At 45.7% G+C, this 15,732-nt stretch overlaps 4 protein-coding genes across 4 annotated transcripts; 3 read left to right on the top strand and 1 right to left on the bottom strand.

Moving 5' to 3' along the window:
* Positions 1-1,516: 1,516 nt before the first annotated feature.
* FIESC28_05409 (uncharacterized protein) lies at positions 1,517-3,387 on the top strand (the record flags this gene model as incomplete). The annotated part of the gene is made up of 3 exons (XM_031159556.1): positions 1,517-1,718; positions 1,768-2,446; positions 2,496-3,387. 3 exons carry the CDS (start codon positions 1,517-1,519, stop codon positions 3,385-3,387), a joined length of 1,773 nt encoding a protein of 590 aa, XP_031016439.1.
* Positions 3,388-6,765: 3,378 nt separating this feature from the next.
* FIESC28_05408 (uncharacterized protein) lies at positions 6,766-8,274 on the top strand (the record flags this gene model as incomplete). Its single annotated transcript, XM_031159555.1, has 1 exon — positions 6,766-8,274. The coding sequence occupies one exon, from the start codon at positions 6,766-6,768 to the stop codon at positions 8,272-8,274; it is 1,509 nt and encodes a 502-aa protein (XP_031016438.1).
* A 3,537-nt stretch (positions 8,275-11,811) lies between these two features.
* FIESC28_05407 (uncharacterized protein) lies at positions 11,812-12,207 on the top strand (the record flags this gene model as incomplete). The annotated part of the gene is made up of 2 exons (XM_031159554.1): positions 11,812-12,073; positions 12,182-12,207. 2 exons carry the CDS (start codon positions 11,812-11,814, stop codon positions 12,205-12,207), a joined length of 288 nt encoding a protein of 95 aa, XP_031016437.1.
* A 1,966-nt stretch (positions 12,208-14,173) lies between these two features.
* Positions 14,174-15,661, bottom strand: FIESC28_05406 (uncharacterized protein; the record flags this gene model as incomplete). Its single annotated transcript, XM_031159553.1, has 1 exon — positions 14,174-15,661. The coding sequence occupies one exon, from the start codon at positions 15,659-15,661 to the stop codon at positions 14,174-14,176; it is 1,488 nt and encodes a 495-aa protein (XP_031016436.1).
* Between the last annotated feature and the right edge of the window lie 71 nt (positions 15,662-15,732).

Here is a 15,732-nt window from a genome sequence, read left to right as displayed (position 1 = left end):
TAGAAGTCCTAGTCTCTACGCTCACGGTCCTTATTGCCATTGGGGGATTGTGTTTTGCAAGATTCAGCACCGCGATCTTAATTTACGGCAACGCATTTTGCTACACATGGTCTGCCGATCGGGAGACTTCCCTGCGCAGTTCCGATGCATATTGATGTCTCAAATGGGGATAAAACAATGTAGATCGAGGCAACGGAGTTGAGCTATTCCATCATCGGCGTTATAGGTGAAGACGACGACCCGGATGTCACGATTCAAAATAGTTAACAAGGCGGTATTCAATCCCGCCTTGCCTTTGAGGAAGATTGTCTCAGGCTCTTTCCCGCGTCTGCTAAGTAAATTTTCTTGGCCAGCCTGTCCGGGAGGAAAAGGTGACTGTCGATCCAGAGTCCCTGCAGTCCAAGTTCAAGTCCTCCACGACTGTATAGACGAAGTAAACACCCAGTTATATGTTTTCTGTCGCGTTGCGATATTAGCTGAATATTGAAACACGAAGAATGAAACGAAGAAAGAAAGAAATGGAAATCTAAACTGGTAGAATAATAAAATCGGCACTTTGGCTGGAACCTCTGTTGCGTTGAATGAGGATCTTTTTTTAGATTAAAAAGATATGTAGGGCCGATACAAGGACTAGCAGCGAAAAACAACGCAGGGCGTCGACTTTTACTTAGCAAAGGACCTGGATGTATAAAATATGCCTGAAACATCACCACCTGTTATGTTACGTCTTTGTTCCTGGTAAATATCAACACCAAGTTTGTTTCCATATTAATTTAAAAATAACACCTATCAGTATCAGGTATCTTAGACATAGTACAGACCTACTTGGAGCAGGATTCTCTGACAGTTACAATAACATCTCTTAAGTGACTTCTTACTTCAGGTTACCAGCTGTTCAAAATATTGATCCAATGCGCTCATTACAATTGGCGCACTTCCATTAACGGCTTATGTATTGGTTGCTCAGCTCGACGCCACACTTATGCAGAAGGTTGAAAGCAAGGCTAATGCGTCTTATACTTCTCCTCGGCGCAAGGGCTAGACCATTGAGTGAGATGTTCCAGTCTGGATTTCGCCGTGGCTTATGTATTTTTCAGCTCGGCGTTTCTTATGGGTCTGATTCAAACCAAGACTAGTACGTTCCTCAGTTTCGTTGTTGTCACAGTACAAGAAAGCACAAAGACCATCATCGGCATAAAATCCTTGATTTGAAGAAGGCCTCGTAATGTGTTCAACAATAAAGCCAATCTGCCGTGGCTGATAGTTTTACCAATAGTCTCGTGTGGCTGCATGAATACCTACGAGAAACTTGTCACATCTACGTCTTCTTATCACGAATATGCCAGAAGCTCCGATTGCCACTTTGGATCGTACTTGAGTTTTATTCACGAATGGACTACTTATATCCCTTCTCTCCACCGTTTGAAATAAAAGCCTACAAAACAGTCATGCGGGCCCAAGGGTTGTAATCGTCTCAAGAATATTTGTCCACTACACAAATCAGTACTGCAGTGCCATGGGTGCCCCGACAATGTTCTCGTGGGTGATCTTATCCATTCTACTCCTTCTGTGCTTGATCAACAGTAGCGCTTCGGCGCAGAATGATCCCATCAAGAATTTCTGTCGCCGATGGGGTCATCAGTCAGCTGTAGTGGATGGAAGGCTGTACATCGATGGTGGCCTAGCCAACTACCAGGATGCAACAAACAACGTGACCAGTGAGTACCATAACATATATCTCCGAAATATGCATTGACCCAATTCAAGACACTTTTCTATCGTTCAACGATATCGAAAGCGCCGACAAAAATGGAATGCCCCCATTCTACGCCAATCTATCCAAGAATGACACAATCCCAAGCGTCAACGGTGGCATTCTTTGGGAAGACTCGATTAACAAAAGACTTTATCTATACGGTGGTGAATACTATAGTACACCGCCAGCGTCAGCTGACTTCTATAGCTACGATATCCTCTACAATAAATGGGTTTCGTTCGGAGCTCCTCCACAGGAGGTTCAAGCCGCTAGCTATGGAGCTGGTGTCTCAATCTCTTCAAGGGGAGAGGCGTACTATTATGGTGGCTGGCTTAGTAACGCATCTATCAAAGGCTGGTCAGGGCCACCAAGAGCCTCCAGTGGACTTATTAAGTACGAAATGGACTCAAATTCATGGAGCAACCTCACTGGACCCGATGAAATGGGACGAGCAGAGGGAGCTATGGTATTTGTTCCTGCAGGGGATGGTGGAATGTTAGTGTATTTTGGAGGCGGTCAAGATTTATACGGCAACGGGACTTTGACACCTCAGTCTTTGGATGAGATATATCTGTTTGATGTTGCAAATGCAAAATGGTATACCCAGAAGACGACAGGCGATACTCCAAACGATAGACGTCGCTTTTGCGGTGGTGCCACCTGGACAAAAGATCATTCAAGCTACAACATGTGAGTCTCACTCAATCCCCCTCTACATTCCAGATGTTGATCTTGTTAGTTACATCTACGGCGGCGGAGGTTTCGCTCCAGAAACAACAGGCTACGATGATATCTATATACTCACCATCCCGAGTTTTCAATGGATTAGGGGACCGTACCCGACCTACTCTAACGGAACTGGAACCTACCCCAAGAGCATGATGAGCTGCAACGTGGTTAACGACGCACAGATGCTCGTTATTGGTGGGACCTACTCTAACGCCACTGACAAATTTTGCGATGTGCCGATTATCCAGGGCGCACATAACATGAACCTGGGTAGGCAGAACAAAGACAATGCAATTTGGGGGGCTTATCAGCCCAACCTAACAACGTATGTTGTGCCTATTGACATTCGAAATGTCATTGGGGGGAAGACTACTGGTGCCGCAACGAAGACAGTACCAGCTGGTGGATTCGATGCTCCAGACCTGGCTGTGCAAATGGACCGGACAGCGCCAACAGGGGACAGGACTGCAACTCAGCCGTCATCGGGACTTAGCTCTGGAGCAATAGCGGGAATCGCCGTTGGAAGCAGTTTGGCATTTATTCTCGCATTAGCAGGATGTGGGGTCATTGTTTATAGGAGGCGGAAGTATTACAGCCAGGATCATGTTGTGGCGGCGCCACCACCGCAGAATCATATGGTCATGCCTGGGGCAGGAGGCTGGGCGTCTCCGGTAGCTCCGTCTTATAACGGAGGACAAACGTGGCCCACGCATCCCCCGTCTGAACTGACGAGTGAGCAAAGATCGCCTGATATGCATCGGGGAATGAGCCCCAAGAGTGACATTCAAATTACCAGGAATACCAAAGGGGCCCGGCCTGCAGAGTTGGAAGGTGAAGGTAACATCCATGAGTATCAGGAGGGGCTGTCACCATTGTCGGAAACTTCTCAGCAGATTCATTAGATAAGCTATTACCTACAGATTGTAACCCAACAGATTGATATGTTGCTACCGCAAGGAATTGAAGCATTCAAGGAGATAAAGTAAAATGTATGTAAATCAACGACAAGTAATACGTACAGTTATAACTATATGTATATCTTATCAGGCTTTCATATCTTAAAGCATCAATGCCCAGTTTTCACCAGCTCCCCTTCTCTAACAAGACAGAGCCTTTACTACATTGCCAGCAAACTTTTTAGCGTGCTGTTAAGGCTCTAACACCGAGTTACTAAAGAACGGCTAGGATAGCAAGACAGATAGGAAAAGTCTGTTAGCATTTTTCGGAGATACAAGGTCTAAATACTGAAGCCAGAATTGTTAGCTAGGAGTTACATACTTCTCGATAGTATTGATAGCTATTTCAGAAGCATTATTATCAATTGCTTGAAGGGCAGCCTGAACCGAGTTGTGTTCATTCTTGTTCAGTTCTATCTACTACGAAAGGGATATATTTCAAAAGGACCTCCATCAAACCCTCAAAGCCTCGCACTAGCATTTGCAGAAAGGAATGTTACTCAATACGAAATCGACTTCCGCTTATTTTGTCTGTATAATTCAAGACCTGGTCCCCGAAAAAGAAAACTCAAGATGGACAACTTTCGCTACTAAGTTCAATTTCTCCTCCAGCATAGCATGCCTGTTGGATCTTCCTACGGACTTTGCAACATTTCTCTCTAGGAGACGACGTGAACGGTAAGTCGTAAGAGACTGAAGGTGAGGTAATGTGCGTGATAGAGGCTTCTCACGACATATCCTTCTGTTTCGTCCCAGTCAAGGAATGGAACGAACTGACAGTGACAGTTAAACGAACGCAGAGGAGGCTGAGTTCAAATGGCATGGTCTCCATCAGGCCAGCAGGCAATGCATATACACCAGTCTTTTGTCAGATGTTTCGATTTGACAAGTGCCGTACCACCAATTACTATGCTCCTGCTGTAGCTCAAATACATGCAATCGGTAATTTGCCCTGCGGACATCTAAGTCTGGAACTTACGTAAATGTACTCTTGAATAGAAACAAGATACAGATGGATATACAAATATTAAATAAACAGTTTTCTTATTAAAGTAACTGTTTGGAATTGGCGAACTGGGTGCGGATGTTACCTGTTCTGGTTTTTCCTTAAATAATTAAGCAAGAATATAAACCAACAAATACAACATTTTGTATTATGGGTAGTAACTTATTTTCAAATATGGAAGTTAGAACGAATGGATATGTAGTTAAAAAACGATTAGTTTATAAAAACCTCCTGTCTATTGATTCCTTTTGTGCAGATAGTAATAAACTGTTCTGCGTTAGAGTAGTTTGTGTTACTGTTTCTTATTGCTACTGTCCGTTCCCTCTACTGCTGTCTAGACTATGAGCAAATAGCAATTATATATGATAGCCTGTTATAAATTCTCTGATTCCTCCTTTTGTCTCTATCTTAATTCCCTTTGCTGTATTTCTTCTTCTTTCTCTATCTATTACTCTTAGATTGTAAACGAGGTACGCCTAGACCTATCACGAAAGGTGTTACTAAGATATCACAGAGATCATGGATACGTAGTCCTCGTCATCTCTAATGCCCACGCATTCGGCACCAAGCCATAAAACTCTGAAAAGGAATTCATTAAGTATTCCAGATCTTTTGTTCGCACACCATCTGCATCGAAGGACTAGGTTGACTTCCATGTAACCTCCATCATAGTCACTGAGTCTATCAACTGGGAAATCAGTAGTTTGACCCGGTTGCAGTCCCCGATGGATGCACTATTTCGGATCCCATGACCATTATATATCCTTGTTGATCAGCCAAACTTTGAACCCAGGCTCACTACCATGCAGTTGGCAGTACAGGATTCGCGAGAGAAATCTACACGGAGAAGCCTCTTTCATTAGATCCTTATATTTCTCGGGTAGATCTGCAACCCAGGATGGATCGAACTTGAGGACGATGTTGTTAGTTCTGCAATAACGTTTGAAGTGGCAGGTCTCTGGGATGTCTGGAATCCTGATTGTATCGCTGGGGCCACCAGTGTCTATGATGAACATCTGCCAAGCTCTAGAGCTACTAGGATCGATATTCTAATCCCTGGCTTTAAGGTAACCCTATCTCGAAACGTGCTGACGAGACACTGGCCGTCCTTCTCGCCATTTCCTCTGATCAACATATTCGCCAATGTCCCAGAGCCATCGCTCTGAATGGCATGCCAGTGCTTGGTTATCACATCGCGCGACTCCCGGCAAGCCGTCCATAGCCCAGCGTCAATCAGGCATGCGGATTTGTTCTCCTCCTCCCCGAAATCGCAATGGAAAATCTTGAGACGACCTAGCAAAGAGTTATCTTTTTCCACGTTGATGTAGTGTACAGCGTGTCGATTCGGGAGTCGTGGAACACAAGCCAAGTTCTAGATTTGAAGACGGAGCTCTGTCGGAAGCTCGGGAAACTGGTGAAGTGAGGCTGTGGCCGTTGTGAGGGTTCCTTCGATTGCTTTGTTTTGGAACAGCAATGAGAAAATCGGGGTGGATGTTGGTTTACTTATAATGGCGTCTATGGTCTTAAAGTTGCCTCAATGTTTCAGGTTAATTGGATTTGTGGAAATTTCCCTGGAAACGCATCGCCGAAACCTTATTGCAAAGAGCCATTCGTGATTGGAGATTAGAGTCGAATGGGAAATTTCCTTCAGGAGTTTACTGTATGCTAAATGTAGTGATGAGCCTTTCGCTAAGAAATTCAACCTTCGTGAACTCCAAACCAATGAATTGGGGGTTTTATTCACAGAGTTCGAGAATTCGCACCTCACCTCACCCGGTGGCTGGCCCGTTGTCTGATTTCTCTTGATGTCCAGTCATCAAGGCGCACAAATTAGATCAGCACATCAGTGATTACCCTACTCCATTGCCCAATCACTCAGACAAGTCCTTGGTACGAATCCCGTTTCTGTAGATCACGAAATGCCCTGAGAAAGAAAATACTTTGCTTTGTAGGGTAGGAGGAGTACCTGAACGCCACTAATTTCCCACCTGAGTGCTGAACTTTCAGAACCAATCAATCTGGCGTTCCCCCTGATGATCCCTGTCAAATTAACGGGCTCAGCTCAGCTGGTGTCAAGACTATTGATAAACCTTTCTAAAAACAGTCAACTAGCGAGGCACTTAGCACAATTTAGGCGAACTACTTATCAATAGTTTCAGTTGATCTGCACTCAATCATTACGACCAAGCCTAAACAAGACTGACGGTTGGGATAAACTGAGAGGGAAAACAACCATTAAATCCAGACTTTCCCATCTTTCCTTCAACCACGTTGTCGCGATTTTTGTATAACTTACAAATAACACAATTGTTGTAGAGATGGTTCGCCCTCTCGTTCATTCGTTTGTCATTGCTGCGGTCCTCAGCTCCTTGGTTAACGCTGGACCATGCCGCCCCTCTTCCAGCTCCGTCGCAGTCACCTTGACCACTACTGAGTCAAGCGTCGCAACTGGCTCTGCTACGACTCAAACAAAGGAGTCGAGCTCGACTGAGGAACCTTCCGGTGCACCAACCGAGACTTCTCTCACTTCCAGCGAGCAGTCGACCACCACGGATTCTGCCCTCTCAACTGTCATTGCCACCACTACCAGCGAGAGTCACTCATCCACTGACACCACTCTTGACACAACCACCACAACTGGATGCCCCGTCCCAGAACCTCCTGTCTATGACGATCCCTTCACTGCAACCCATGCCGAGGAGGCTCCTCAGACAACCATTGAAGTTGTTGATCTTGTCCCGAGAGGCCGTGCCCGAAGAGATGCTCGAAATCTACTAGCCAGGGCTGCCACCAGTTCTGCAGAACCTATTGAGGAAGACGTCACTACTACCACCGAAGACGCCATCGCAACCACCGAAACTACTGCTGCGACCACTTCTGAAGAAACTACCGCTACAACTGAGGAGGCGAATACTACAACTCAAGATGTCACTACTACCACCGAAGATGCTACGGCCACCACCGAATCTGCCGCTGCAACCACTTCTGAAGCTGTGTCCGGCTGCGTCAATAATCTGCAGAAGCCTTCACCTGAAGGCTCCGTATGTGGCAAAAAGGGATACGTGTCAAGCAATTCTGCCGATTGGAGGTACTTGGGCCAAGGCTCATCTTCCTCTCTTCTCGACTGTTACACGTCTTGCATGCAGCAGAGTAACTGCGTGACCTTTTATTACGAGAAGAACATGCAATGTACCCTCTGGAGAGGCACCATCACTGAGCTCAGCACGGATGAAACCTCTTTCAAAAGTTATGAGACAAGCTGCTTCTGTGACACAGACATTGAGCCAGCCCCGACCTGCTCCTACGACAACTCCATTAATTTTAATGACGGTAAATTCGCTCCATGGCAAGCGGATCCCAACCCTGGCGGCAAAGACCCTGTAGCGTTTAAGGTTGTTCCCAATAGTGAGGGTGGTTCGCCTTATCGTTTCCAGACTGGTCAGTTCGACTTCGACAAGGGCATGTGGATTTATCAAGACGTCAAGGCTTGTGCAGGCACCACCTTCTACTGCACGTATAGATGGAAGTGGGATCAGTACTACGAGATTCCTCAAAAACGTGGTCGCCCCTTGGTTCCATATGTCCGCGTCTACCAAGGCGATGACATGATCGGAAACAGATTCCCTGAGAGCGCGGACGAGACAAACATATGGACCAACGCACGTTTCTCGTTCACTATGCCTGAGAGTGGAGAGACTACTATTTGGTTTGTTGCGAGCAGTCCTCAAGGTGAATGGATCAACACTAGCGACGACGATTGCAAGCCCGAATGGGTTCACCGACCTAACTCATTCGCGTTGGACTCAGTACAATGTTACTCGAGTTAACGAGACAAGATTCATTCTGCTGGATTAGAGGATGCTGTGTTAGGATTTTTCTATTTGTAACTATTTAATATTAGTGTGTTCTCTTCTCTTTGGAAGCTCATTTACATATGTGTTCAACAGCAGTTCAAATAGGGCACATCAATTCCCTCTAACCAACAACACTATCTTAGTGAACTTTACTAAGGCACCTAGTATCTGGATCTTGGACCTGCGCTAGCATAGATTTGATCGCTATGCATGCTAGTTATACTGCCGCCCTCTACAAGTTCAAACATCGCCATACTCATCATCATCCATGCCAGTCAAAGCCTGATGGAAGAGTTCCAGTGATAAGGGTTTTGCTGCTATTTTCGCGGGGTTGACGGGAATAGCTATCAGTTATCGCTGCTAGACAGGCATAGTTGCCCTTTGCCACAGGATAGCTGTATACTGGTCAGACGATGACTAGCTTTGAACATCTCGATGCCTCAGTGCCAGCCTCATAATCAGTAAATGCAACCCCTAGAGAGCAGAATTTCCCTTCATCCAGTAATTGAGGTTCCAGTTCTTGCTGTTGGAATACATGGGCAAACCCAATTCTCCTATAGTATGCCACTGGCAGCGTACACAGAATAGGTTCGAGAACGAGGCAATCCAGAGATGGACACGGATGACGTGATGACTCGAACGCAAGGAGGGCAAGCCTTTTTCCCTGAAAGAAATTAACTTCCAAATGATCTCTTAGAAGAATCAGGTCGAGACCTGTCCCGTTTTCCAAAGTGACTTTCGAGTTCCTCGTTGACGTTGAATGTGAGTAAGTGACAGGAGTCAAAACTCCTTGCAAATGCAGCATCCCCTGCGCAAACCCATCCTGTTCGATTTTAACGTGTATCGATGTTCTTAACGGCTGTTCAGAATGCAGGTAAGTGTATTCCACAGGACCATCTAGAGCCGCCCACGACCACGATGGTGCTCGATAATTTGAACTTCGCTTCATGACCGGCCGTTCTATGGAGAATCCCAGCTGCTTCTCGAGTCCGGCACTCCACATACCAAAGGCGTATTCTGAACCCATGAAGGGCTTAAAATAGCTAGCGATACCTATGAAAGCTGGAAGCCTGTCGCTCAGGAACGTGAATTGACTAGCTGAATAACTCTGGACAATGGTGTTCCATTGTCGGAATATGGTGCGTAACACATGCGTTCGCCACCACAAGCACGTTATTGCATTTGTCCGAGTTTCTGGTAGAAGGCTTTTGAATGAAGAGTCGAAAGGTATTCCGGCTGGAAACGCCTCGCATTTTAGTTCTGAACGGCATTCCCAGAATATTTGCTCTTCTGCAAAGTAAATGACTCTGGACGCAAGCATTCTCTCCTGAAAGATCCATCCTCTTTTGAAGAATGGAGTATGCTTCAGCTGCCGATGGGTGTAAAGAGTGTCGATGATGTTGTATGTTTGACTACCGGTATCAGGAAGAGGATTTGCTCGAATACAACCAGGACGGGTGCTATCGGCATTTCTCATTCGAAATAATCCACCATCTGGTCCAGCGGATGCCGAAGCGGCAATGTTGCATAGCCCATTGGCATACACTAAGCCCATACAGGCGATCTCGCGCTCCTTATCCTCACGAGAATCTTGGATGATACACAATGTATCGATCCATAGATATCTTACACCAAGCGCGCGAGCGACAAGTATAGTATCTTGGAATGTCTTTGGGAGGGCTTTGATCACCAGACCTTGAAGGTAGCTGTCGATATTTGACAATAGAAGTCGAGGTTGCTTTGTCGCATCCCACCTATAGCTCAATGTGACATACGGACGGGTCTTGCTAGGATTCTGCGATCGTAAAACAATTTTGCATGTCTCATCTCGGGATCTTCCTATATCTAACAGGCGGGTAGGCTGCCATGGCGTTACATCCTGCCTGCAGCCACTCGATGTGTGACTCGTTTGACATGATTGTAACCATTTGGATATCAACATGAGCGTGGAAGAAGAGGAGGTAGAGGATGACAACGCAGGACGTGCATCATATCGAACCCAGCGGTTGTCTTCCGTCAGAGTCAGCTTTCTATCGATCTGGGCTGTACACCGTTCTTCCACAGGAGAACCACTTACCGTTTCTCGGCATTAATTGAAATGGTACATAGTGTGAGTGTTCTTTCGACCCAGGACAAACAACCATGAAAAGGATTGTGGGCCAATCATGGTCGTGCTGGACCAGGTAATACATGCCGTCCCAATCTACTTCCGAACCATCTTTCCAGCTAGGCTGATGCTCGTCGTCAGTTGCTTTGCCTGACGCGAGCATATCCCAAACTCTAGAACAGATATAGCATTTGTGCAACGCTGCTTTTCGGAACGATTCCAACGACTTATGGTGCCGTCGCATGGGCCACATAGAGCCATTACGCTTCTCGTCTTCCCAGCTAATCTGGTCGAAGTGTAGAGCACGTGTGCAAATTGAGCAAAGTGTGCTATATCTCATGTTCACATCAAAAGGTAATGTCGTGGATAATATGTGCTCAGAAAAGTCAAGACAGGCGACATGGCTTAATATGACTGCAGAAGAAGCGCGTCACAATTGATCAGATGTGGCGGAGCTGGTTGGATGACTGCGTATCGTAAAGCCTTGCTGTCAACCTTTTGTGCGCATCGCATAGCTTGATCCTGTGGTTGCGGGGTAGGTTGAAATCAGGCTCACGCTGCTGTAACAGTGATTACTAGAAAGTCTACAGACGGCACAGTCAGGCTTTCAAATGAGCTACGATAGGTCCTTTTAAGAGGCCGTTTGGCGAACAAAGCATTCATTTAGCATTCATTTGACATAATTTCTTTGTCAAATAAAACTATGCTCTAACCTTGCTTGGAAAACATGACCGACTTGGTGGTAGTGGTCAAATAGGTAGGAGCCAAGTCAGATAAGGTCGTGCCACATTGCAAGCCCAACAAGCGCAACGCACAAGACAAATCTTCTTTAACTTGATCTGCAGTACAACGCTTTAACAGTTCACTCAGGCTGGCAATGATAAACTAGCATGTATAGGTGACATATGAAAGTGAGGGGTAAATGCATCAAGTCACATTTGAGCGCTTTCAGGAGGCAAATGATTGGCTGGGCCTGCGTCCTCTTGCTGGTCGGCCTCCCACGACGCATCTCGTGTTTGGTCAAAATTGATATAATGACAAAACTTGCTCATACTGTCATCACCAAGACCAACGGATCGTCGCAGTGGGTGTAGTCTCAGGATATTGAGGCCAGACACGGGCGGGGTTTGGACCAGATACTGCATTCGTGATAGGTAGGGAGCCAATATTGTCTCGGTCATTACGCATTACACCATGATCACAAAGCGTTCCACGTCGTTAGAGCAGTACTCATATCAATATAATGTGACGTGTAAGAACTTCAGACGAAATAAACAAAATCTCTTGAATTCCATGGCGCATTGCATGGTCTTTTGTTGTTCAACGTCTGTGATCCTGTTGTCTGATCCTACGAGTGGCAGCCTATCTTTGACTGCAGCATATTAACTGCATCGAACGTTACCATGGACTACGAAGAAATTGACCCGGATGGAGATACTTTGATAATCATTCACTACTTAGCCAGAACCTCTCGGAGCGCGAACGAACTGGTGGTTGCAGAGAAGCCTTCTACCGAGGAGTCAATAGCAGCGGACAACGTAACGAGAAGCGAAGAGATAACAGCTTTTGAAGAGCCCGCTATTGAAGAGTCTGCTTTTGAAGAGCCTGCTATTGAAGAGTCTGCTATTGAAGAGCCAGCGATCACCTACGAGACAGGTCATGATGGTATGAAAAAGAAAAAAAAACCCCGTCTTGAAAGTTCCGTCTTTAACCTTGTCACTAACTGTTTTCTACTGATCAAGGAAATAAATCATTGACTGAACTAAGGCTTAGGGTGTCCAAAAAGCATCTTACAGTAGCGTCACGACGTGCTAGAAGAATGTTTCAAGGAGACTATCTTGAAGCTCAGAGATCAGAGGATGATGGATTCTATCACTGGAAGATCGAGCCTCTGTTCGATTCGGAGTCTCTGAAACTTGTTCTGAGGATCATCCACGCCCAGACTCAAAATTTGCCGGATAGTATTACGCTTGACACGATGGTCTCGATTGCTGAAATTGTGGACGACCTAGATTGCTATGGATCTGTATCGTTCTTTGCCAACATATGGAGTAGTCAGCTTTCCCGGACACTACCGAGCCAAATTTCCGATGAGTTGATTCAATGGATCTTTATTGCTTCCGTATTCAAACTGGACGATATATATAGGCAGGCGACGAAAGTGGCAATTATGCAAAGCACTAAGCCTATAGATAGCCTAGGACTTCCTATCTTTCCAGGAATTATTGGTATGTTCGCCTTCCCTTTGGAAGCACGATTCTCACCAGAGCAGATAAGATCGAGCAAAAGAGACAGGATCTTCTCGAAGGCTTCATTGGCCAGTTGCATATGGTTTTGGAAACTTTGTGCTCGACCTACTCTTGCCACTTTTTTGAATGTGAGCTCATAATGCTTGGGGCGTTAACTAAACAGATGCACAACACGAAGCTGCATTCACCTTGTCCTGCACGGCCCTTCTCTGACTTAAGTCTGTCTTCGGTAGTTGCGGCAGTGCGAGGCTTCGACTCGCCATCTCTCTACCTCCCTACGTCCAACATTTCGCAATACTCTTATGATCCATTCGGTTCTATAAAAGAATCTAACGAAGATGTGTGGTTACTGCAAAGAGACGTTCGTTCGTCATATCGCGAAAAAAAGAAACACCGAAGCAGTTTCGAGCCACAGGACGACGATTCAGCAGACAAAGCCCCCGGACGGCTTAAAGTTCATTTTTGTCATTTGCAGGATTTCCTGGAGCCCGAAATCCAAGTCTTGGAGAGCAGGGTCAGGACCCTGGATTTGAACACTACTTGACTGGAGCCAAAATATATCTAAATAATAGTTCATCGTTTAAAATCGAAGTCAAGGTTTAGGGGGTTATCAGCAGGTACAGATAGTTCATGTAAGTTTTGCCTTGCGTATAAACTTGGATATTAGAGAGTATACGTGTATTGCACACTGGTATCTTGAAAAAAGGTGACACGTTCCGCTTACTTATAAATAAATGGAACATCTTTAATGAAATATTATTAAACGCTCACGACTTATTATAGCAAGACTTTCCACTCTCGAATTGCTGATTGAAATCGCCAAGAGGGCATCTCCTTAGCAGCTTGTTAAAGAATACTAATAAATAAACAAAAAAGAAGAAAAGAAAAGTAATACAAATAAAGTTTATCTTATTAAGAGGCTAATAGAATATAAAATTGAGTAGCGTTCGGTATCGGGCCAAATGTCTATATCGTGATGGGGCCGTATGTCGATCGCGCGCATCACATAAGGTGTTTTAGGATTATTTATATAAATGCCAAACATCTTGAGGATACAACTATCGTTCTTCTTCTTCGGGGTTGGGCTAATTGCAACTATCATCACCTTTATTATAAGGGTTTCTGCTCATGAGTGGTGTTCAGGTTATGCCGAGGGAATAATCTGTCGCGAGTTTCAAATTGGCAAGTTGGCCAGACCCGGGCAAACATACCGCTGTATGGACACTTTGATCACGTTTTAATAGGCTCCGGATTTATTGCTGTTTCGTTCGTTCGAAAAGCCCTTAACCTTAGCCCGAGTGGTAAAACACTTAGCATCGCGTGTGAAAGAACGACCTTTTGATGATTTAGGTTGTCGTTTAGATATATGTTCTCAAGGCAGTACACGCTTATATCTCTTAGAAGCGTTAATGTAACCCTTGTTTCAACTCGGTTACCAACTTGTAACTGGTATTTCAATCTAATAATATGCTAAGATATCGACTTAAAGTACTATCCAGTTGTCAATCAGTTAATGCTAAGTTATTGCAATATACTCAAGCTTGCCTCCTTTAAGTCCTTCTGAGACACGAGTATAAAGGCCGTATCCATCAGCGTGCAATCTCCATTTTGTTTTGGGGTCGGAGATCCATCCCTCCAAACAGGGTCCATCCGATGTAGGAGGGATATTTGCAAACTGAATGCAAGTTGCACCCACCCGTCGCCACAATGGGTGTGAGAATACTCTTGAGACCAAAATACCAATTAAGAGTCTTCCTGTTGCGTACAATGGCACCATGGAAAGGTCTTGTTGACGGCAAAGGCTCTCTATGTCTGTCCGAGTTCCATCATAGTCAAAGTGCGTGCTCTCAGGTCCCTGTGCCGTCTCAAAACGAAGACCGTCTATCTGGAAGAACCTAACGTTGTTGTTCAACCATTCGAGAGAAGTAATAGGAAGAACCACCCCTTCCAACTCAACTACCCCTCTCGCAATAAGTGCTGAAGATCCAGAAGTGTGTCGCGCGGGGACTCTTAACACACGGGAGAGATACTCCGGCTGATGGTGTGCAGTGGGGGGCGGGTAGAAGCATATCTCGCCGTCCAAAGAAAGCCAGGACCAACTAGGGGCCCGTTGGGTGGCGTCACTGTTGGAAGCGTTCCTCTCTTGATCTTCCGATAGCCACCACGCAAGATCCTCTCTCAGGTTACTTTTCCACATGCCCGCAATATACTCATCATTTCTGCGGGACTCGATAAGCTTGGCAATTCCTGCGAAGGCGACAAGCTTATCCGATTGGAATGTGAGGTCGCAGGACGAATAACTATTGACAACTTCATGCCATCGAACACAGAAATCTCTCGAAGTGGTCATTTGCATCGATTGTACAATCGGGACACACACGTTTCTTTTGAATGAATCCTCAAACCCCGGTGGTAAACCATTGGGAAACATTTCAAGTCCGCTGCCTTCATTACATTCCCACGCAAGTTGCCGCATCCCGAAATGCAGTATTCGCGGTGATAGGAATCGCTTCTGGAAAACCCAACCACGCCCCATCAGTGGTGACTCGTCAACCTCATCTGACCATAGGTACCCATCGATGAAGACTTTTCTTCTCAACTCCTCTGTATCCTGAAGATCGAGGACTGACGGGAGGACACAGTTCCAAGTCTCTGGAGAGAAGATCGGTGGATTCTCCCCGTCCTCAACTGCATATGAAGCAGACAAGTTTAGATATGTGTTGGCATATACTTGACCCATCTTGAGAGCTTCGACCTTCCAGTCCCCGCAGGCCTTGTCCTGCATAATACAAAGAGAGTCAATCCAGAGGTAACGGACCCCAAGTAAGCGCGTGATATTAATCGCTTCTTGGAAGACACGTGGTAGGCGCTGTAAGTCTATACAGTGCTTGAAGCGATTGAGCGATGTGGAAGTGAGCTTCTCATAGTCGTAGTTACCCCAACGGTGGCTTAGGGTCATGTATGGTCCCGTGAGTTTCACATCTTCACTGATGATAAGACCCATCGTACTACCGTCTTTCCCTAAGTCCAGGAGACGCGTAGGATACCAGAGGGCATCAGAATAAGAACCACACG

Source organism: Fusarium coffeatum (genome assembly GCF_003316985.1).
Source record: "Fusarium coffeatum strain FIESC_28 chromosome Unknown BRIP53273_contig_114, whole genome shotgun sequence".
NCBI lineage: Eukaryota > Fungi > Ascomycota > Sordariomycetes > Hypocreales > Nectriaceae > Fusarium > Fusarium coffeatum.
Note: the sequence above shows the minus strand (reverse complement) of the source record. Positions and strands in the feature narration are given on the sequence as shown.